The 22,123-nt window shown below is 34.5% G+C and overlaps 2 protein-coding genes across 3 annotated transcripts; one reads left to right on the forward strand and one right to left on the reverse strand.

Moving 5' to 3' along the window:
- The first annotated feature begins 1,799 nt into the window (after positions 1-1,799).
- On the forward strand, positions 1,800-22,041 carry LOC132193960 (uncharacterized). Of its 2 annotated transcripts, none has more exons than XM_059614958.1 (16): positions 1,800-1,991; positions 2,052-2,287; positions 2,340-2,405; positions 2,456-2,504; positions 2,564-2,634; positions 2,814-2,910; positions 2,961-3,190; positions 3,246-3,324; positions 3,418-3,467; positions 20,061-20,175; positions 20,236-20,345; positions 20,628-20,690; positions 20,744-20,777; positions 20,972-21,042; positions 21,111-21,216; positions 21,270-22,041. In XM_059614958.1, exons 1-16 carry the CDS (start codon positions 1,805-1,807, stop codon positions 21,512-21,514), a joined length of 1,809 nt encoding a protein of 602 aa, XP_059470941.1. In that variant the 5' UTR covers positions 1,800-1,804; the 3' UTR covers positions 21,515-22,041. The 2 variants fall into 2 exon arrangements, with proteins under 2 accessions (XP_059470941.1, XP_059470942.1); XM_059614959.1 differs by having other exon boundaries at positions 20,975-21,042.
- On the reverse strand, positions 16,054-19,120 carry LOC132193905 (uncharacterized). The gene is made up of 3 exons (XM_059614856.1): positions 17,175-19,120; positions 16,874-17,029; positions 16,054-16,814 (listed from the first exon to the last, which is right to left on the reverse strand). Exons 1-3 carry the CDS (start codon positions 17,863-17,865, stop codon positions 16,261-16,263), a joined length of 1,401 nt encoding a protein of 466 aa, XP_059470839.1. The 5' UTR covers positions 17,866-19,120; the 3' UTR covers positions 16,054-16,260.
- Positions 22,042-22,123: the final 82 nt, after the last annotated feature.

The raw sequence follows: 22,123 nt of genomic DNA on the forward strand, positions 1-22,123 counted from the left end.
GAGATTTGTACCATCCAGCAGACGAATTCTTGAAATATTCTGGCAAACATCACAAAATCGAGATACATTTTGTTGAAGATTGGTCAGCCGAGCTGGTGACGAGAAAAAGCCCTGGTCAGTCTCTTCGTTCACTTTCACTAGTTAATTGTGCGTCGCTCTCCACTCCCGAGCATTGATGTATTTGGAGCTGGCCATGGAGACAAAAACAATCTCGTTTTTGATAAACACGTGTCCTGAGTTGAGAGCGGATGTTGCGTGCCTGTTTTGTGGTTTCCCATGTATTGTCAGTGACAACTTCATGACGGTGCCAACTTCCACTTTGTCCTAATTTGTTAGCGCTAATCGTGATGTACGGACCGGGCAGAAAGATGCAGCCTGGCTACTGGAGTTTGTCTCTTCTTTCTACCATCGCTCTGATATTATTGATGTCCATGGTAAGATTCATTTACGGGCAGAGCAAAAGGGCTCTTGAGAATTCGAAAATTCTGACCATAGCTCGCTGGTCAGGATGCATCGTGATAAAAACTTCAAATTTTATCTTAATTTTTATGATGCGGCTGTAAATTCCTACTCTTTTGCAGTTACTTAAATTTAGAATATAAATCTAAAGTATTTGTCGTTATATCAACTTTACAGATTTCCTGTGATTGCAAAAGAAACCTGAGGAAAATGCAGACGAAACGAACATTAACATCAATAAGAGCGTTGAAAAATAGTATGAACAAATACATTGGAATTTGAATAACATAAAAACAAAAACAAAAAACTGATGATTTTGCCTCCTCGGCAGGCAAACGAATGTATGTTGTGAAATGCTGCGGGCGAAGTCCTTATTGCTTCAGTCCCATCAAGAAGCATAGAAACGTGACCAAAATAATCACCACAGCAGAAACTGAACGATTTGCTAAAGTTTATTTTTAATTCTATCTACAAATATCCATTACTTTGGAATTCATGGTTAGATGTCCACACCACCGAGAATTGATTCAGTTGAAACTCAAGAGACCTCTGCAATAACTGAAGAAACAAAAATTGAAACGGAATCATCTGATTTGACAACAACTGAAAACTTTGATCAATCACAAGAAGGACAGGAAATCGAAACGACAACTTTTACAAGCGAATCTTCGATTGACTCGAAAGTTGTTGAATCTTCACCGGCCTCTACTTCTTGGGCTTCGACGACTTCCATGACGACTTTTGAAACTACTTCATCCTCAACTTCTTCAACCACAACTACTGAAGTCCCCACCACTTCTCGAACGACAACAATTCCTCCAGGCGTAAAATTGGTTCTGCTAATTTAGAAATTAATTTAAAAATAGAAACAGAGCCAGGATATTTTTTTATGATTTTAATTGTGCTTTTTTCTTCAGGCCCTTTATAGCTGTGAAAATATGTTGTGTGAAAAAAACGTAAGACTAAATCATCAAAATTCCGTTTTTAATTATGCGAGTCCAACTCTGAACATATTGCAGATGTCGCTGCTTTCACCTGACAGTGGCGTCGTCGCTGGTACAAAACTCATAACATGTTATTTTAATTTAATATTCACCCTTTTAATTATAAAGATGCTGAAAAATATGGTTATTGGAAAGAGGCATGCGGCATGCTTTACTTATTCGGAAAGAGCGTGGTAATGATTGTTTATCAGAAATAGGAAATAATTAATTGATTGGCTTAAAATGAAGCATTTAATCCTCTCACTTTTTAACTACAATTTTTTTACAATTGATTGAGCCTTTGCAATGCTGTCAATTAGTGGGAAAATGATTTCTGCTTATCATTGTTGAGTTTAATCAAAATGAATTCTGAACAAAATTGTAATGGAAATGTGGTTTTCATTGGAATAATTATCAACTCACATATGGATTTGGACTTTGCTTTTAAGATCGACTGGGAGACAAATGGGAAAAGGTGTTGCAGCCTCGGAATGGTTCCAATCGCGATTGAATCTGACGAGAAACTCGCGTGCCTAAATAAATTAGTCGGTGTGGATTTCGCTTTTGGTTGAATTAAAAAGAAATTAAGTAAATAATTAATTTGTACAGCGAGTTGGGATTACCCGGCCAACTACTGGACGTCCGGCCGGCGACTGTGGCCCAACGACACTTTTCACTTTTGCCTGCCAAAACCCCTCTCGACCGTGAGTTCCTCTTGGGCCTCGGGTCAGCCGGACAACGTCAACAAAAGCGAGGATTGCGTCCACCTGTACGTCAACAAGACCGGCATTTCCATGCAATTGACCGACGAAAATTGCAACAGTTCATACATTTTCGCGTGCCAGGTGAAATTTTAATTAGAAAAAAATTAAAAGATTGTAAAAAAGAAAAAAATAGGGAGCACCAACGCCGGCGCCTCCTTGCTCTGCTCCAGTTTGCCCTGTATTAAATTGCTTGAAAGACGTACTAAAATATTTTAAATTGGAAAAATTGCTCAAATTATATTTTTGCAGACTTCTCGTTTCTCCTTCTTGGCAGATCAAAAAACGCAGTATTTGACGAGTGGGAAATTTAGAAAAATTAAAATGTTCTTTTCTTCTTTTCTTGGATTTGTTTTTTAGACCCAGCAGCATACGGCCTGTGGTTCACCGTCAACGAGAGGACGTACTTGTTCAGCACTTCGGCCGAGTCCGTAAGCAAATTAATCAATTCTGAAATTAATTGTTTTAGTTAAGTTATGGACCTGGAGCGATAAATTTCAAAATTTTCCTTAGTAAAATTCTTGCAATCTCAAACATTTAATGATGGAGACGTTTTTTTGCGTCATAAAATTTTCCATAAAATAATTTAAAAATTGTTAATCTCTCGCAGTGGTTGGTGGCGAGCAAAGAGTGTTGCAAACTGGGAATGACGCTGTTGAGCATCGAAAACGACTTCGAGTACGCCAATCTGCAGGCGGCCGTCAATTGTAATTGAAATATTTTTCACTCTAATATAAAAATTAATGAATCATTGAAGCGAACAAATCGATTCCGGGCGGCGCCTACTGGACTTCCGCTTCGGACGAAGGTTGCGAGAGGTCGTTCGGCTGGTGTTCGGTCAATCAACTGCTTTTCAAAGCTGTTTGGGCGCAAAACAAGCCGGACGATCGCGCCGCAAAGAAAAACTGCGCCATCGTCCTCGTGGACACGGAAAGGGCCGAGCTGCACGACCAAGACTGCTCCACTTCCTTCAAATACATTTGCGAGGTGCTTCGTCCATTATTTTATTAATATGATAAATTAATTTTTGATTCGAATAAAGGCTCGAGACACTTCAAAATCGACAACTTCGGGCAGCGCCATCAAAAACGAGTGCGCCGCCGTTTACAACGTGTCCGACGGTAACGAACAAAAATAATTTAATCCGTCGACAAAATGTCTAGAAAGACAAACAAATGTGTTAAATTTTCTAAAAATTCCGCTTCCTCTTCAAGTGGAGATGGCAGGAATTTTCAACTACACCAAACTCGACACTCGAATCAAGGTAGATAATTTTTTTAATTATTTATTTGTATCAAATTTCACTTGTGTGAATATTGAGAGGGCTAGTTTTTAATATTTTTAATAATTAGTTTTTTTTTATTGGTCGATTAATTAGGAGTATTATTTTATATCCTTTAGAATTATATTTAATTTTATATTATATAATTTGGCATGCTAAATTGAGAGATTTAACATTATAAATTGCGAGATTATTTTATTATCAATTATACTCGAGTGTGCGCTCCCTGCTCGTCAAGAAAGAAGAGACAAGTTCGCCGCTCCCCCGAAGTCCGTGCGCCCTACCGGTTTGCTCTGTGTCACATTAATTATCTGTCATGGACGTCACGTGATGCATTCCTAGATTTTAGACCACCCTTATTGGCTTTATTTTTAAAGTTAGGAGGAGTTTTTCTCCTCAAAATTTAGTTCGGGAAAATAAAAATCAGACCTCGTTCACCGGCCGTCAAACGCAGATCTCCAACTACAATTAGCCGTTCAATAAGTTGTAATTGATCTTGTTGAATACAAAATTGTGTCAACCCCAGGCGTGTTCATCCTGCCGCCGCACTCATTTCAGAGAAAAGGTTTGCATATATTTTGCGCTAATTGTTTGCCCATTGTGTGTACTTTTATATATTGTCTTGCTATTATTTTTACTCCGTTCTCTCTCTCCGAATCAAACAAAAAGTTCATCTCTCATAAAAAAAGATATTGTTAGTCTGAGGACAAGGCTCTTCTAGAGGCTTGGGCCTGTTCATTTAATTATAAATTAATATAAGCAAGACAGGAAATTAATTCTCGCAATTAAAATCCATCTCTCAATCAAATTTACTTTGTATGTTAATTCATAAATCATAGTTATTTGTAATATTAAAAAGAATATTTACAGTGGAAACACAACATACTAAATTAATTAATTATTGTGCAATTAAACGAATTGAATATTTCAAAATAATTAGCTAGCAATATTAATAGTTATTGAACATATATCAATACTTGATTATTTTATTTGTATCAACCTTGCAATCAACAGAATAAAAATCCTCTAATTTCACTGTAAGAATTAGCCAATTTAAATTGACAAATAAAATCCTTTAGATATTAAGAAATTGAAACACAGCAATTTAAAACTTATAAATAAATAAGACCGCTATATAAATTTAATATCTATTTATATCATAAATAACAAAATTGCATTTTAAAACAGACCAATCGATCATTCTGAAAGTTCGTAATCTGACAATATAATTGAGACGTTTAAATTAAATAATTTAAAGCATAACTTTCAATTTCGCTTTCCGTGAGAGCGACGCTTTCTCAAAAGCGCGCCCTTTTGTAGCCGAAGCGCTTGACGACAAAAGCAGGAGAAGCCGCCGCTTCCTTTTCTCACACATCTGGCCAAAACGCACCCACGCTCCGCGTCGCGTTTTGTGTGTATTGACTTTTGTATTACCGCCACTTGATAATAGTTTACATAATAAGCTAATCTCCTTGTGACGTCTCAATAGTATTGAAAGAGGACGGGCGAGCGCGTCTGAATCTGGGGCCGTGCTACATTATTTGACCATTTATAAATATTAATTAAGGAGATATATTTATAAATAGTTAAATAATTAATTAATTAAATTGGCCAACCCCCAGGTTCACGTACGTATTTACATGGTGTCAGAATAATTACCTATCGCGCGAAAACAATAAATATTATTTCAATTTCTTTTAATTTACAAAAAAAAAATTAAAAAAAAAAAAAAAAATCATAATCAAAATTTTTTCAAATTTTTTTATTTTTTATTTTTATTTTATTACTCTCTTTCTTAATTTTATTTTATTTTATTTTTTATTTTTATTCAATCAAACATTTAATCAAATAAAATAAAATTTTTTTTCTTTTTTCTTAATTTAATAATTAAACACTATTTTCATAACAGAGAAAATAAGTTGAAAATATTTTCTCAATAACCTCAATAAATTTTATTTTTATCTTTTATATTATTGATTATTTAAAAATTGGCAAGCAATTTTTATCATTACAGTGATTTTATCAAACTTTAAAATAGGTAAGCAAAAAACAAAAAAAAAATTATCCAAGATTCGTTTGCACAAAAAGTTTTCAGTTGAAAAAGAAATTAATTGATAAAAAATTACCAAGTTCTGACAAATTCGAAATGGCAGTCCCGCCAGCACCGGTTATTGGAGGGGAATTAGTGAATCTAATTCCTACTTATTCGGGTAAGCCGGGATGCACGCCGCATATCACAGAATTCTTAGAATGTATTGAAGACATTGGCAACAATTTAAATTGGACTGACACAATAAAAATATGCGTCGCAAAAAGTAGACTGGTCGACCGCGCTAAAACTTTACTTTTCCGAAGCTCGTATAATGAAGAAAAAAAATGGGATGATTTTTGTAAAAATTTAGTCCAACTTTTTATGAAATTTGAATCTTTAACTGAAAAAATAGCAAAATTTTCTCTAACTCGACAATTACCGGATGAACCTATACTTGATTTTGCCGCACGACTCCGTTCAGTTTATATAAATGCCAGACCTCCCAATAAGAAAGCAACGGCTGCCGAGAAAAAAGTTTACGACGAAATATTAAATGAGCAAATTATGGCTCAATTCATTCAAGGGATTTATGAAGAGGATCTCAGAAAAAGAGTGATCGCTCATCATAAAGATTCATTTAATGAAGTTTTGCAAGCCGCAATAACTGAAGAAAGCGATTTTCGCTTAAATAAAATGTGTTCCCGCCAAGCTGTAGTTATAAATGCAGTTTCGTATATGGACGCACATGACCATCTGGATTCCATTGAACTAAAAAACAGAAGCGCAGTACAAAAAGGTCCGCGTCTTGACTTTTCAAAATTGTCTCTCGAGGACGACAAAAATGAGCCACCCGCAGTATTGCCACCCACCCAACCCACCAAAAGCCAGCCAGCTCCTGTCGCTGGGCCATCTAATGTTTCCGGCCAGCAACAGAACCCACCCCAACAGCACCCACCCCAGCAAAGACAAAACTTCTCTTCTTATAGAGGGAAAAATAGATACAAAGGACGTGGCCGAGGCCAACAGAACAACGGTTTTCGTTATTTCCCGCCGCGCTCTTATTATCCTCCGCAAGCGTTTAATCCGTATGCTTTTCAATATTTCCCTAACCAGCAGTCCCAAATGCAGCAGCATCAAGCGCCACATTTCGGACAACAAGCTTTCCCAAATTCTGAAAACTCAAACACATTAAAATGCCTCTATTGTGGAGACCCTTCCCACGTCATGAGAAATTGTCATAATTTTAAAGCAGATGCTGAGAAAAGGACGCCAAACACATCCGGTCAAAAAAACTAGAGCTGTCTTTTTCTTTTCAGCCCACCTACTTAGAAAAAGACATAAACGCACAGGGCACTCTTCCCGCCGAAAATTATTTTCTCACCGAAAATGAAAGAGATTTATTGGTTGATTTTTTTATAAGAGAAACAGCTAAAGATTTAATAAATATTATTAAAGATTTAAATGTTCCTTATAAAATCAATATTTCCCATTTAAATTCTTTCTTTAACGGTGGAAAAATAATTAGCGATGTATATGTAATTAAAGTAACAATGCCTCAATCAAAAAAAAGAAATGTAAAATTACTTCTTGACACTGGCGCCGCCGCATCAATTTTCAATAAAAAATATTTATTAATGTCCAAAGTAAAATGCAATAAATTTGATGTAGATATAATTGGCGTAACAGGAAATAAATTAAACTCAGAAGGAGTTGCTAATTTAAAATTCAGTTATCAAGATTTAAATTTTGAAAAAGATTTCATAATTGTAAATGATGATATCAGTCTGCCAGTATGTGGAATTTTAGGCACTGATTTTTTCCGAATTTTCTCTGCAGTACCAATTCTATCAGAAAACATTTTGTTCGTATATAATAAAAAGATTCCAATTTATCCATTAAAAGCCAATGATCTTAATAACGAGGTGACTGTAAATAATGTAAATTCACGGATCCAAAATAATGTAAATTCTTTAGCCTCCTTTGATTTCTGTGGCGGAGCTCATAGAGATAAGAAGGAATCAGAACTTGCAACTTTTATTAGAAAAGATTTACTGCTCAATTTATCCCCCAAAGAAAAATCGTCTTGGCCCCAAGCTACCAACGCATCGGTTGAGCATACTTCTTTTCGAAACGAGGGACAAATAGCTCAGTTGGAGATGACGAAAGAGGACAGAAAGAGCTCTTTTGCAGAGCGAGGGACGGCAAATCGTGGTGTGTTGCCGCCAGCCTCAATACAAACGCGCGCGTTTAATAATGAAGATAATGATAATAGTACTCAAAACAATGAAAAAGTCAATCAACGTTACGGATTAGACTATTTTATTACTGCGTTTAAGTTACAACAGGATGAGCATATAAAAAATGAATCTGCCTCTTGTCCATTGGATAGCGATATCACTCTGGATTATTCTGATTTTGAGGAAAAAAGTAACGACACCATAAAATACACTAATTCAGATAAAGTAAAAAATTCAGACACTAAAGAAATTTTTTTTTTCGAAATTCAAACTTTCCCATTTAGATCCCGCGACTAGAGAGACCCTTATGGCTCTTCTTTGGGACAAAAAAGATGCTTTTATTGACGAGACAAAAAATGTTCTCGTATGTACCTAATTTTGAAGCCGAAATCAACGTCGGCGACACAAAACCTATATGCAGCAATTTTTATCCAGTACCGATTAAACTTAGAAATGTACCCAGCCAGTCCTCAATCTGCTAAGAAATAGCAGATCGCATCCACTAAAAATCTTCTAACATCTTAGTGTGATTAGTGCCCCACAACGGGAGTAGATATGAATCTGCTATGAGAGCATATTTTTGTTCCACTAACATAGAAGACGGAATCTTCTATTAAGGAATTTCTTAGTGGATTTGATAGTGATTTCACTCTACTCTCATAGTGGATTCAATATGGCGGCCACTTGCTTAATAGTGGATTGATAGTGGTATTTTTAGTGATTTCAATCCACTAAGATTGAATTTGGCGGTTGAAAAACAAGAAAAACGCAGCGGTTATTATGATTGTCATTTATTTTATTTTATCATTCAATACACAAAATAAAACAACAAAATAAAATATTTAAATAAAACAATATGTACATAACATTTCTCGGTGAACAGCGCTGCATCAGATGAGTGGGGTGGCAAAGAACACTAGCTTAATATTGGGTCGATCGGGTCACAGCACCAAGAAAACTTGTTATTTTTATTCAACTTTGACGACCACGTTTTTCAGGTCACTCTGGAAATAAAACAATAATTTCGTTATTATTTGCCCGGTTAATCAACTAGATCTTTAAATTTACCTTCAAATTTTTAAAAGACAATGCCATATCCGTTAGAGCAGAGGTTCCTTTCTTCAATAACTTATTTTAATTCTTCAGGCGCGGGCCGCTCGTTGGGCGCGGGGATGCCGTAGAATTGTCGTTTTTTTTGCAGGATCTACAATTTAAATATCATGATTATCTATTTATTTTCTACTTTTATGAATACTCCTACTAACCGTTCTTTTCCGTTCACCAGAATTCCTCTCTGTGCCACTTTTTTGAAGAGATAAACGCAGCGAGCTTTTTTCCGTGCACGTTGTGCAGGTCGCGTACCTTTCCAAATGCCATCACTCGTTTTCGACGCGCTCTCCCCCTGTTAAAAAGCAAGACGGCAGCATATCCAAAGCTCGAGCCGCTCATGGCAACGTCAGGGTGGCGCGAAAAATACCTGAATATTTCCAACCACGGAAAACTCACTATGCAAAATAATTTTTATTTTTAATATTTATGTTGAAATTATAGTGTCTGTTGATTCATAGAGTTTTTTTATAATTCATCAAATTTTTTTTAGCGTACGTTGAAGATTGAACTCAGTTAAGAGATTTAAAATCAAATAAATTGTAAATTATTTAAATATAATGAAAATAATTGTTTCAATGAATCTGTCAAGGTCTTGAGTGGCTATTATGCTCTCAAAAATTAAAATAAATATGATTGTGTTCCGTTATTCTAAAAATTGAGCGCAAACTGAATTTTTCAATTAAAATATTTACATTAACTGCTCCCCAAAAATGCATCTTAGAAAAATTAAAAAAAAGCTCTAATTCAATCTGAAAAATTTATAACCTTTGTTTTTCATTTAGTGCTAAATATCGAAACTCAAAAGAATTTTTTTATTTCAGCATTTAATCTTTTTTAGGATAATTATCATGTGTTTTGGAAATTCTGGATTTATAAAAGTTATGCGCGTGCGAGCCACTGCCGACATCACTGGGTTTTTCGTTTAAGTGCCAAATCCACTATCAAAGTGTCAATTCCACTAAAAATCCACTAAGAAAACCACTAAGAAGTTGATAGCAGAAGAGGACCACTAAGAAATCTTCTATAAAATCCACTAACATTCTTTAGTGGATTGATTAGTGGATGCGATCTTCTATCGATAGCAGATATTTAGAAGATTTTTAGAGGTTTCTTCTATCGCCAGATCAATCCACTAAGGAATCTTCTTTGATAGGAGAATGTTAGTGGATGAGGACTGGCTGGGTATTAAAAGAAAAATTAGAATTATTACAAAAACAAGGAGTTATTACACCAGGTGGAAGCGAATGGCAATCACCTATAATTCTAGTTCCAAAAAAAGTTAAAAAGGGAGAAAAACAAGAATATAGAGCTGTTTTTGACTACCGTAAAATTAACCAATTTGTTAAAAATGATTACTGGCCAATTTATTGTGCCCGAAAAATGTTAAACTCACTATCAGATTCATGCTTTTATAGTAAAATAGATATTTCTGATGCTTTTCACAGCATTAAACTGTCGGAAAGAAGCAGAAAAATCTGTGCTATTATAACAGAGCTTGGAAAATTTATTATAAACAGACTTCCAATGGGTATAAAAATTTCAAGTTTTATTTTTCAAAAATGCATAGATTCAATTTTTAATGACAAAAAATTTATTGAACTTTTAATTTACTTAGACGACCTCCTTTGTTTCAATAAAACCAAAGCAGCCCACTTTAAAAATCTTGAAGAATGTTTAGACAGGATAATAAAAAACAATTTAAAAATTTCCCCTCAAAAATGTGAATTTTTTGTAGAAGAAATAGAGTATTTGGGATATTTAATTACCAAACAAGGAATAAAACCTAACCCCAGTAAAGTGGAAATAGTAAAAAAACTACCTTACCCTAAAAATCCGACGCAAGTCAGACAATGCCTTGCATTATTTTCCTACTATCGCACTTCAATAGATGATTTTTCACTATACTCAAAAATATTAACTGATTTAACAAAGAAAAACGAAAAATTTATTTTTACTGATCAACATAAAAAACATTTTGACATATTGCGTGAAGCTTTAATTTCCGCACCAGTTTTAACTTTTCCCCGTTTTGACAGACCTTTTCTTTTATTTTGTGACGCCTCTAATTATCAAGTAGCCGCAGTGTTAAGTCAAATTGGAGATGATAATGTAGAACACCCAATCGCATATTTTTCTAAACTCTTGAATAAACACCAAATTAATTATTCATCGACCGAGAAGGAAACTTTAGCTGTTATATTAGGAACAAGACAATTTAAACAATATCTTTATTTAACTAAATTTTATTGCATAACTGACAGTATTGCATTAAAATTTACGCTAAATATTAAAAATCCCGTTTCAAAATTAGCTCGCTGGTGTTGCGAACTACGAAATTTATTCATGGAAGTTATTTATCGCAACACATCTGCACATTCGAACGTTGACAGCTTATCTCGCTTAATCTCAATCAATCAAATTCAAGTTAACGAACCAACCATAATTTGGAGTAAAGATTTAATTAAAGAAGAACAATTAAGAAATCCACAAATCAAAAAAATAATTAAAAAATTAGAAGAGTCACAATATATTTTAGAGCAACCTGAATATTTCTTAGATTCCGGTAAAATATTATACAAATCGCCGCAAAATTTGAGAGGTCATGCTCAAATTTATGCGCCGCCTTCTTTAGTAAATGAAATTCTTAACAAATCACACAATAGCCCTTGGTCAGGCCATTTAAGTCATGAAAAAACGTTGTATAAAATAAAATCGCAATTTTATTGGCCGACAATGAATTCTGACTGTGAAAATTATTGTAAAAGTTGTACAATTTGTAATAAAGTAAAACTCAATAAAAGAATAAAGAAAACACCTCTTGTTGGTTACTTGAGAAATTTTGGAGTTTTCAACACTTTACATTTTGACATTTTTGGTAGAATTTATCCGCCAAGTGACAATTATTGTTATATTTTAATAGTAATTGATTATTTGACAAAATATTTAGAGTTGATTCCGCTAAAAAATCAAGAAGCCTACACAATTGCAGAAGCACTAGTAAAAAATGTATTTATGAGACATGGAGTACCACAAAATTTAATTTCAGATCAAGGTTCTAATTTAGTAGGAGAAGTAGTTTCTGATGTTTGTAAAATATTAAAAATAAATCGTGGAATTTGCGCCGCATATCATCAATCCGCGAATGGTCTTGTCGAAAGATCGGGCCAAACAATAAAATCAATCCTAGCAACACTTGTGCTTGAAAAACCAGCAGAATGGATTAACTTCCTCCCATATGTTGCTTTTGCTTATGCCACCGCGCCGCACAGCAGTACAAAAGAGACCCCATTTTTTGCTTTATACCACAGAGACCCTATTTTCCCATTTGATGTAGTTTCCGACCCAGCACACTCGCGAGTATTTTATAATTATGACACGAATTACAAAAATTTGATGATAAAGATGGCAAAATACTCATTACATTTAATAAAAAAATGAACTCATAAAAAGTCAAAAAATTCAAGAAGAACAATATAATAAAAAAGCTGCACCGCGAAAATTGCAAGAAGGAGAAATTGTTTATTTGAGAACTTTCGTAAAACAACAAGGTGTCTCAAAATCCCTTCAGCAAAAATTTAAAGGACCTTATAGAATAATTGGTAGCGATGGTCCTAATTATAAAATAAAAGAAATATATGGCCAAGACACACAGACAGTGCACATTGACAGACTTAAAACCGCACCGCCGAGAATTAGTGTATTTGAAACAAAAGAGATTGAACTGAGAGAGAACTTAAAAAGACAACATGGGCAAGAGCATATACAAAAAACATCTAGCGAGAAAGATGAAAGAGAGATTGGAAATAATTCTGTGTATAATAATATCAATGACATACCTGCTCATCACTTGCACAGAATTTTAAATAAAGAAAAAACTGATGAGAAAATACCCGCACAAGTAGGAGCGGATGATAATAATATTCAGAATAATGACGAAAAAAATTCTGACGACATTGAAATAGACAATGAAAATAGTCAAAAGTCAGGGGGCAGTGATAATTCAGCTTATTTTTCCATTCAAAATACTTCAGATGAATCGAGTGGGAGTGAAGAAGAAATTGATTTTCCATTTAACTTCGACGATGAATTAAATTATAATGTCGGAGAAGACGACGAAACTATTCTTGACATAGTACAAGATTTGCACAACTTTTCACTTTCACCCGACCGAAATATAAAATTAGAGAAACAGTCGGAGGAGCAACCAGCTCAAATTGAATCAGATGTGCAAATTAATCAACCAAGTACCAGCAATGATATTGCTGGAGCACAAAGTTTAGAATTGCAAAATAATCAAAATCCGCAAGTAGAGCAAGATGAGCGTTATCCTCTACGTAGCAGAGGACATCATATAGATAAATTTAATTTATATGAAGGAAGAATTTAAATTATTTAAACATTTTTTTTTTATTATTCCATTATTTATTTTTTTTTTTTTTTAAATTTATTATTACATTATAAGCATTTATTTAAAATTGCTAACTCCTTCATATTTAAAATTGATTATTTTTATAGAAAAATATTTTTATTTAAAATTTATTTTTTTTCATTATTCCTTTTTTATTGCAATCATTATTAATATTTATTTATTTTTTTTTATCTCATTAAAACAGATTTTATAAAAATTTTATTTTATTATAAAAAAGAATTTTTAATTATTTTCTTAATTTTTTTTTATCAGCATATTAATATTTTGATTTCAGCATCAAAATGCTTTTCATTTTCCAACTTTTGCTGCTAACTTCAGCACACTGTGTTCAGCAAGATGATCCATCTAAAGGTATTTACTTCATTGAAAAAGGTGATCTTTTGATCACATCAGACGTTTGGTTTGTACACGTTAATATAAATCTGGACCATTATACTGAACTTATTGAAAATTTTAACAAATCGATTGCTACTTTTTTCAATAAAGTCCGAGAACCCACTGTGCATATACAACAATCATGGTTTGCTAGTGAACAACAACATTTATATAAAGGAACCAAATTTCTAGATGATACTTTAAATGAAATAAAAATCTCAATGGACAATTTTTCCAATAGTAGAAAAAGGAGATATCTTTTTGATTTTGTTGGGGAAAGCATGAAATTTTTATTTGGAACCGCAACCGATAAAAACCTTAAAACTCTTCACTCTCAAGTTCAAAATATAACAAAAAACCAAGAGGAACTAGTTCACCTTTACAAAGAACAATTAACAATCTACAATTTTACATTGGCACAGATGAGTCAAAATGACATCAAAATAAATGCAATGTTAACAGAGCTGAATCATATGGACATGTTGATTGATTATATAAATGGTGAAGTGACTCGGACAGAATTAATGGTCTATAGTTTATCTAAAGAATTTCTTAACTTTGCTTTCATTAGACAGTTTCAAAATTATTATGAAAATTTAAAAGATAAAGTAATGAAATTGAAACAAGCCTACTTGTTTGCATCCGTTTCGATTTTAGATCCGTATTTTTTACCTCATGAGAAATTGATCAAAATAATTCACAATGTTCAAAGCAAATTGTTCTCCTCCAATAAAATTTTAACTTTTGCACAACAAGACAACCTTGAGCAGCTTTACAATTTGGCTCAGATAAATGCTTACGAAGACAAAGGTAATTTAGTCTTATTCATTAATTTTCCAATATACGAGAATAACAAACTTTTTACAGTTTTTCAGCCAAATTCATTGCCAACTAAATTTAATAACTCTGAGATTTATTTTCAAATAAAACCATCTTCAGATTTAATTGCAGTAACAAAAGATTTAAACAGTTACTTTACGTTAACAAATGAAGAATATAACGCTTGTGGACAACACAAAATAAAAACCTGCATCCCTAAAGAAATAATTCGCATGAGCTCGGAACCAAATTGTTTATTTCAATTATTAACTGGGAAAGATAAAAATTTGGATTCAGTTTGTGAAATAATAACCATGAAGCACTTTCAACCACACTTCTTTAGACCGACAGCTGATTCGACGTATATTTATTCAGTCGAAGGAAAAATTTTTCTGAATAAAATTTGCGATGACCCAGCTGAGAAAAATAAAATTCCTGATTTTGTTCATGGAATTGGCTATTTGCATGTACCAAAATCTTGTGTAATTTAAGGAGAAAATTTTATTCTCTATGGAAGCTATTCTGTAAATTTGGGCAATTTTAATTTTTCTCCACCTGTGGAATTTCCAAAAATTTCTTATTTTCCACTGGTTAAAAATATTAACGATAAATTGAGCAATTTTTCTAATACTAATTTGGATAAATTAAACAATTTATATCAAACCAACTCTTCCAACAATAAGTATTATCAGTTGAAAATTGAAACTCTGATGCATGAAATTAATAATTTAGAACAAAATAAAGATTTCCTTTGGTACCCTCATTATGTAAAACAAAATTCTTATATAATCTGGTTTACTCTTTTTATTATATTTTTAGTGGGAACTTTTGTTTTCATTAAAATGTGCAAGTTTGAAAAAGGTTTAATTTTCAAAAAACCTAAAGCGCCTACCATTTGTGCTCTACAAAATATTCCTTCTGCGCCTATAAAATTAATGGCCATGCATGCTGTTGACAAAGAAATCAGCAACCCCACTCTCAATGTCTACCAACAAGTTAAGCCTGAATGTGAGACACAATTTGTATGCTCACAAGCCCCAAATGAAGGAGCAAGAAAAAACAGCGCATCCTTCATAATCTAATTGAAAATTTTATTTTCAGTTATTTAGAGAAAAACAACTCTCCGAAAGGAAAAACACTTCTTCAATTTTAATTAAAAAAGGAATACACCTTTTGATTTGATTTGTTTTACATTCCTTTCATTTAAAAGATTTTTTTTAATGAAGAAGCTAATAAATTAAAATTATTTTTTTATATTTTTTTTCCTTATTTTTATTAAAAATCAAATTGAAATTGATTGAAATATTTTTGTTTCTCAATCACTAAAGTTATGATTCATTTTGAATTGATGCAACTTTTTTTTTATTTTTTCATAAAATGCATTTAGTTTATTATCAACTCAATAAAAAGTACATGAAACATAGTTATCTTTTTTTTTTATATATAACAGAAAATTCTCAATGTAAAATCACCTAGAAGCACATTAATATTATTTTACATTTCAGCATATTGCAAAGAGATGAAATTAGATAATAGTTGAAATTTAGTTTGTAAATGGGCAAACATTTAAATTTTAGATTTTTCTTTTAAAAAAGCCAAAATAAGGGTTAAGAAAAATATAATTTTATCAGTGTTAATTTTAAGAATTTGCAAAGAAGAAAGTGACAGTGAGTGACAACTACAAAAACACTAACTTTGTTCAAGTTAAAAATAAACTTTGACATTTTTGGTTTTAGCTAGTAGCTAATAGCAAAGAGTAAATCCTTTCCCTCCTTAGAAGTGACCACGTCCTCCGCGACCACGATGGTACCCGCCGTGTCCATGGTAAAACCCACCACGAGCAGGAGGCACAAAACCACCTCGCCCGAAAGGCAAGCCGCCATGTCCACATTGCTGACCACCGCGTCCACGGTTGGGACGGAAAAACTCTGCAGGACCCTGCCCTTCACCCATGAATACATAATACACTTGCTGTGGGTAAGGCATCCCCCCGTACATAGGTCCCGGCTGTCCGAATTGCTCCGTCTCTTCGTCAGCACCAGCCTCGTCTGAATCCTCCGTGTCCAACTCGTCTTCTTCACGCCGACCTGGGCAGCGAGGACGCAAAGATGCAGATGGTTGACAACCCATCCTTGGTTGCCCTCGTGCAGGTCGATCACCTCCAGCTTGAGACGATCCGGCGCCGCGCAACCCTCTCTCCTCTTCCAACACCGCCGCGCGACGTTCTTCGCCCGCAGCAGCAGCAGCCGCAGCTCCATTGGCCGCACCAACAGCACCGCCTTGAGCACCAGCACCTCCAGCAGGAACAGCAGGATTTGCTGCAACAGCTAAAAACAAATTTTTATTAGTAAAATTTTCAAATATTTAATTATTTTTCTTTTCTCACCTGCCGGATTATTGACATCAGCCCTCCAAGCCAACGCAGTGTCCAGCTTGTCCATCAGCTGCATCATTGTCTCATGGACCTCCGTACCAGTCACCTTGTTTGAAATGACATCAACCACCTGGTCGAAAAGCAAATTATCCGGCACGGTTTTCAAAACTAAAACATATACACACACAAACATATAAAACTGACACAGCCATAAAACAATGAAGAACATTTATTATTTTTTTTTTTTTTATTAACTTTTAAATTTTATTAAATTTTTTTTTAATTTTACACAGACAAAAAAAAATATACTCACATCCTGGCATTTGCCGCCAAGCAGCGATGGTGTGCTGCGCCTTCCCAATCATGGTCTGTGGAATGAACTCCGAGGAGTACCCGCCAAACATACTGTTGTCGTGTGGAACGAAGCTCAATCCGCCAATCTGCACAGCATCGAACTCCAGGTTCACAATAGCACCAGACTGCACCAGCTTCATGTTGCAGCCCTTGTACGGAAGCATCTCAGGTTTTTCAAAACGCCGCAGCACAGCCTTTTTGTTTCCGCTGTCAATGAATTGGTGCACCAAACAATGCCCTCCAGCCAAGTCCGAAGGCAGCTCGCTTATATGGCCCTTCGCCACATATCCAGTATACGCCTCGAGCAGCACGCAGTCCAGCTTGGAGCCGCACACTACTTCAGGTTTCTCATCGGGCCAAGTTTGCTGAATCGAGCTGAACGCGCGAATCATGAAAGAGTAGAACTTTGCCTCGAATACTTTTCGGCACCCGTTCAATTGCAGCAGCATTCGATCTTCGCCAATTTCACGAATCGCAAATTTGGTGTCAAAATCGCGCACATGCGAAAAGCCATGAGGATCAACAATAGCGCCACACTTGACGTGCGCTAAATGCAACCCGTTCACCCCTTGCACCTTCGAAGGCTTCACCCCTAAACAGAGGTACACCCGCTTCTTCCCAACACTCGCAGCAGCAGAGAGATGAGCCATGTTTACTCTTCAAACGAAAACGATTGAATGACCCAAAGACGCTCAACAGAAGCCCAACACCCTGTTCATCCCTATTTTCCCTTCCCCAATTTGCCTTTCTTTATTACTCAATGCTAGTGCGAACGCTTTTGCCTATTCAAAAACGCCGTTACTGCTCTACATTTTTTAAGACAAAATGTGTGAAGGATATATAACAAAGCGTTTTGTTTGAGTGACTTTTTCCTTGAAGGCTGAAAAAGTGAATTACAAGAAATATTTTAGCCTAGTTTTTACTGACTTTTTCCTCGTCGGCAGAAAATGTGTACAACAACTATGTATTATTTTTTATAATTTTTAGTTTTAAGAAATTAACAAGTTTAATCTAATTTTTTTATATTTTCTCAATATTTTTTTTCTTCTCTATTTTCAATATTTTTTTTTTTATTGGTCGAAAATCTCGTCGTGTTAACACCCAACTCAATTTTGAAAAGGGGATGTGAATATTGAGAGGGCTAGTTTTTAATATTTTTAATAATTAGTTTTTTTTTATTGGTCGATTAATTAGGAGTATTATTTTATATCCTTTAGAATTATATTTAATTTTATATTATATAATTTGGCATGCTAAATTGAGAGATTTAACATTATAAATTGCGAGATTATTTTATTATCAATTATACTCGAGTGTGCGCTCCCTGCTCGTCAAGAAAGAAGAGACAAGTTCGCCGCTCCCCCGAAGTCCGTGCGCCCTACCGGTTTGCTCTGTGTCACATTAATTATCTGTCATGGACGTCACGTGATGCATTCCTAGATTTTAGACCACCCTTATTGGCTTTATTTTTAAAGTTAGGAGGAGTTTTTCTCCTCAAAATTTAGTTCGGGAAAATAAAAATCAGACCTCGTTCACCGGCCGTCAAACGCAGATCTCCAACTACAATTAGCCGTTCAATAAGTTGTAATTGATCTTGTTGAATACAAAATTGTGTCAACCCCAGGCGTGTTCATCCTGCCGCCGCACTCATTTCAGAGAAAAGGTTTGCATATATTTTGCGCTAATTGTTTGCCCATTGTGTGTACTTTTATATATTGTCTTGCTATTATTTTTACTCCGTTCTCTCTCTCCGAATCAAACAAAAAGTTCATCTCTCATAAAAAAAGATATTGTTAGTCTGAGGACAAGGCTCTTCTAGAGGCTTGGGCCTGTTCATTTAATTATAAATTAATATAAGCAAGACAGGAAATTAATTCTCGCAATTAAAATCCATCTCTCAATCAAATTTACTTTGTATGTTAATTCATAAATCATAGTTATTTGTAATATTAAAAAGAATATTTACAGTGGAAACACAACATACTAAATTAATTAATTATTGTGCAATTAAACGAATTGAATATTTCAAAATAATTAGCTAGCAATATTAATAGTTATTGAACATATATCAATACTTGATTATTTTATTTGTATCAACCTTGCAATCAACAGAATAAAAATCCTCTAATTTCACTGTAAGAATTAGCCAATTTAAATTGACAAATAAAATCCTTTAGATATTAAGAAATTGAAACACAGCAATTTAAAACTTATAAATAAATAAGACCGCTATATAAATTTAATATCTATTTATATCATAAATAACAAAATTGCATTTTAAAACAGACCAATCGATCATTCTGAAAGTTCGTAATCTGACAATATAATTGAGACGTTTAAATTAAATAATTTAAAGCATAACTTTCAATTTCGCTTTCCGTGAGAGCGACGCTTTCTCAAAAGCGCGCCCTTTTGTAGCCGAAGCGCTTGACGACAAAAGCAGGAGAAGCCGCCGCTTCCTTTTCTCACACATCTGGCCAAAACGCACCCACGCTCCGCGTCGCGTTTTGTGTGTATTGACTTTTGTATTACCGCCACTTGATAATAGTTTACATAATAAGCTAATCTCCTTGTGACGTCTCAATAGTATTGAAAGAGGACGGGCGAGCGCGTCTGAATCTGGGGCCGTGCTACATTATTTGACCATTTATAAATATTAATTAAGGAGATATATTTATAAATAGTTAAATAATTAATTAATTAAATTGGCCAACCCCCAGGTTCACGTACGTATTTACACTTGGCAATAATTCCAAAGTGCTTCATCAAGTGCGCCGGGCAAAACGGAGGATTTGTAAAAATAAATAAATATGAAAGATTAAAAACTGTGATGAATCTTTTAAAGATGGTGAATGGAAAGTTGGTGACCGAAGGACTGATAAAAATGGCCGAAATGACGTCCACGAATGACGCCAATCTGCAGCAAAACCTGATCGCCGTGGACGAGTGCGCAGAGTTAAGTGAGTGTTTTTTAATTTTGCACGAATTTGTTCAAAGAAAGATTTTGAATAAATTAATAGAGGGCAAGGACGAGTGCGACACGGCGGCCCTGGTGTACCAGTGCGGCCAGCAAAAGGCCCCAAATCTTGTCGCCAACGTGATCGCAGCGGTCGAATTCAACACGTCGGCCGTAAGAATTAATCAATGTTTTAAATCTACTGGGTATAAATCATTAAATTTTTCTAATTAAATTTTCTAAGTTTAGGGGATTAAATTAATTGATCGAAAATTGCATATCAGCCCAAAAATGAAACTATTATAATTGTTTCAATTTCTCTCTTTCCCTTTCGCCCCGGTTGTAAAAAGTGACGATAATTTATTAGCAAAATGAGAAGTTTACTTTGCCACTTGTTGATTACAATTTCCGACTTGAGGTGGCTTGGATTGAAAAAAATTTTAAAATTTGGGACAGGGGGACGTGCCGCTGCCACCGACGGAAGCGAGGTGCCCCTCGGGATACTCGTGCGTGATTGACGTGAGTCAATTTGCAAAATTTTCACTTTCCATTGACCGCTTTTTCATCAACAGCCGGACAAACGACGCGCTTTTGAACAAAACACACGTGAGAGAAATCGTGATTTAAGTTTCTAATTTAGATAAAATTGGGGCTCTTTTGATTTCAAACTGCTTTTTAGCTAAATTATGTAAAAAAAAAAAACATTTTTGTTTTATACTTAACATGTGTATTTAATGACAATGATAATTAGAACAACTAAAAATAATGATTTTATTATAATTATTAAAAAAATAAAAAAGCAGCGTTGGCCTCGATTGCGTACCACAGGAATGCGTGCGGTGGAAAAACTTACGTTTCAATTGGCGGCTGGGTATATTTAAAATATTTCCTTTATTCCGATCTAAATGTTGTTGATAAATTTTGTTCCTCTTCGGGCAGTACTCATTTGAAGGTGCGGCGAGCGTGTGTTGCCAATTTGGTCTTCGGCTCGTTTCAATCGAAACGATCGACGAGTTCAATTGTCTCAACAGTTTGTTCTCTTCTGGTACGTGTGCAATTAATTTTTTTTCTTGCATATTTATTTCGTTTGTGATGAAGGCGTGGACATGCCGCTGTGGACGTCCGGCAGCAGTTTGGCCAACGTGAACGCGCCAAAGTGGTGCGGCTCCGAGTCGCTCGTCAACGTTTCGGCCTTCAAGTGGAATTTGGCTTCGGGCGGCTCGCTGTCCTCGGACCCCAGCCTGTACTTTGTAGTTTTATTCGTCGCTGCCAACCCAGCTGATTCTCGACTGCTTAATATGGGCAGCAACGTTAATTGGGTTTTTCCTCTCTGCGAGGAATGAATATTAAAATAAAATAAAATACATAAAAATAAACGCAGTTAAAAATATAAAAAAAACACAAACACGTTGGAAATGAACAATCCGGCTTTCCCTCCAAGTAAAATTTTTTGTTAATAAAAAAAAATATTATAACGCTTTCAATATCTACAATAAAATATAGCTAAATAAAAAAATGAGGTCTACATTAACATTAGAAACATACGAGTTTCATAAAAATATTTTGGTGTACATTTTCTCGGCATTTCATCAGTCGAAAAATACCAAGACGAGGAAATAATTTGCTTTCAAAAGGTGAAATGACTTTTTACTTAAATGAAGATAAATTGCAAACTATTGATACTGAATTGAATAAACTTTGAAAACGCGCAATTCTCTTGCTCTGGTATAAAAAAAACATCAACAGATTAAATCGACTATGAACCGCGATGCTCTTTGATACTTAACACCCAGGCCATTTTATTTTGTGCCAAAATTAAAGCCACATGAAAAGTCCTTGACCGCAAAGTAAATTCGAACACGTGCACAATTGACGCTATAGAAATCATCTGTCATCTTTCCTTTTTAATTATTTTTTTATAAACATTTTTTTTAAAGAATGATTTATTTTAT

This window comes from Neocloeon triangulifer, unplaced genomic scaffold, assembly GCF_031216515.1.
Source record: "Neocloeon triangulifer isolate White Clay Creek 2 clone unplaced genomic scaffold, ASM3121651v1 ptg000005l, whole genome shotgun sequence".
Lineage (NCBI taxonomy): Eukaryota > Metazoa > Arthropoda > Insecta > Ephemeroptera > Baetidae > Neocloeon > Neocloeon triangulifer.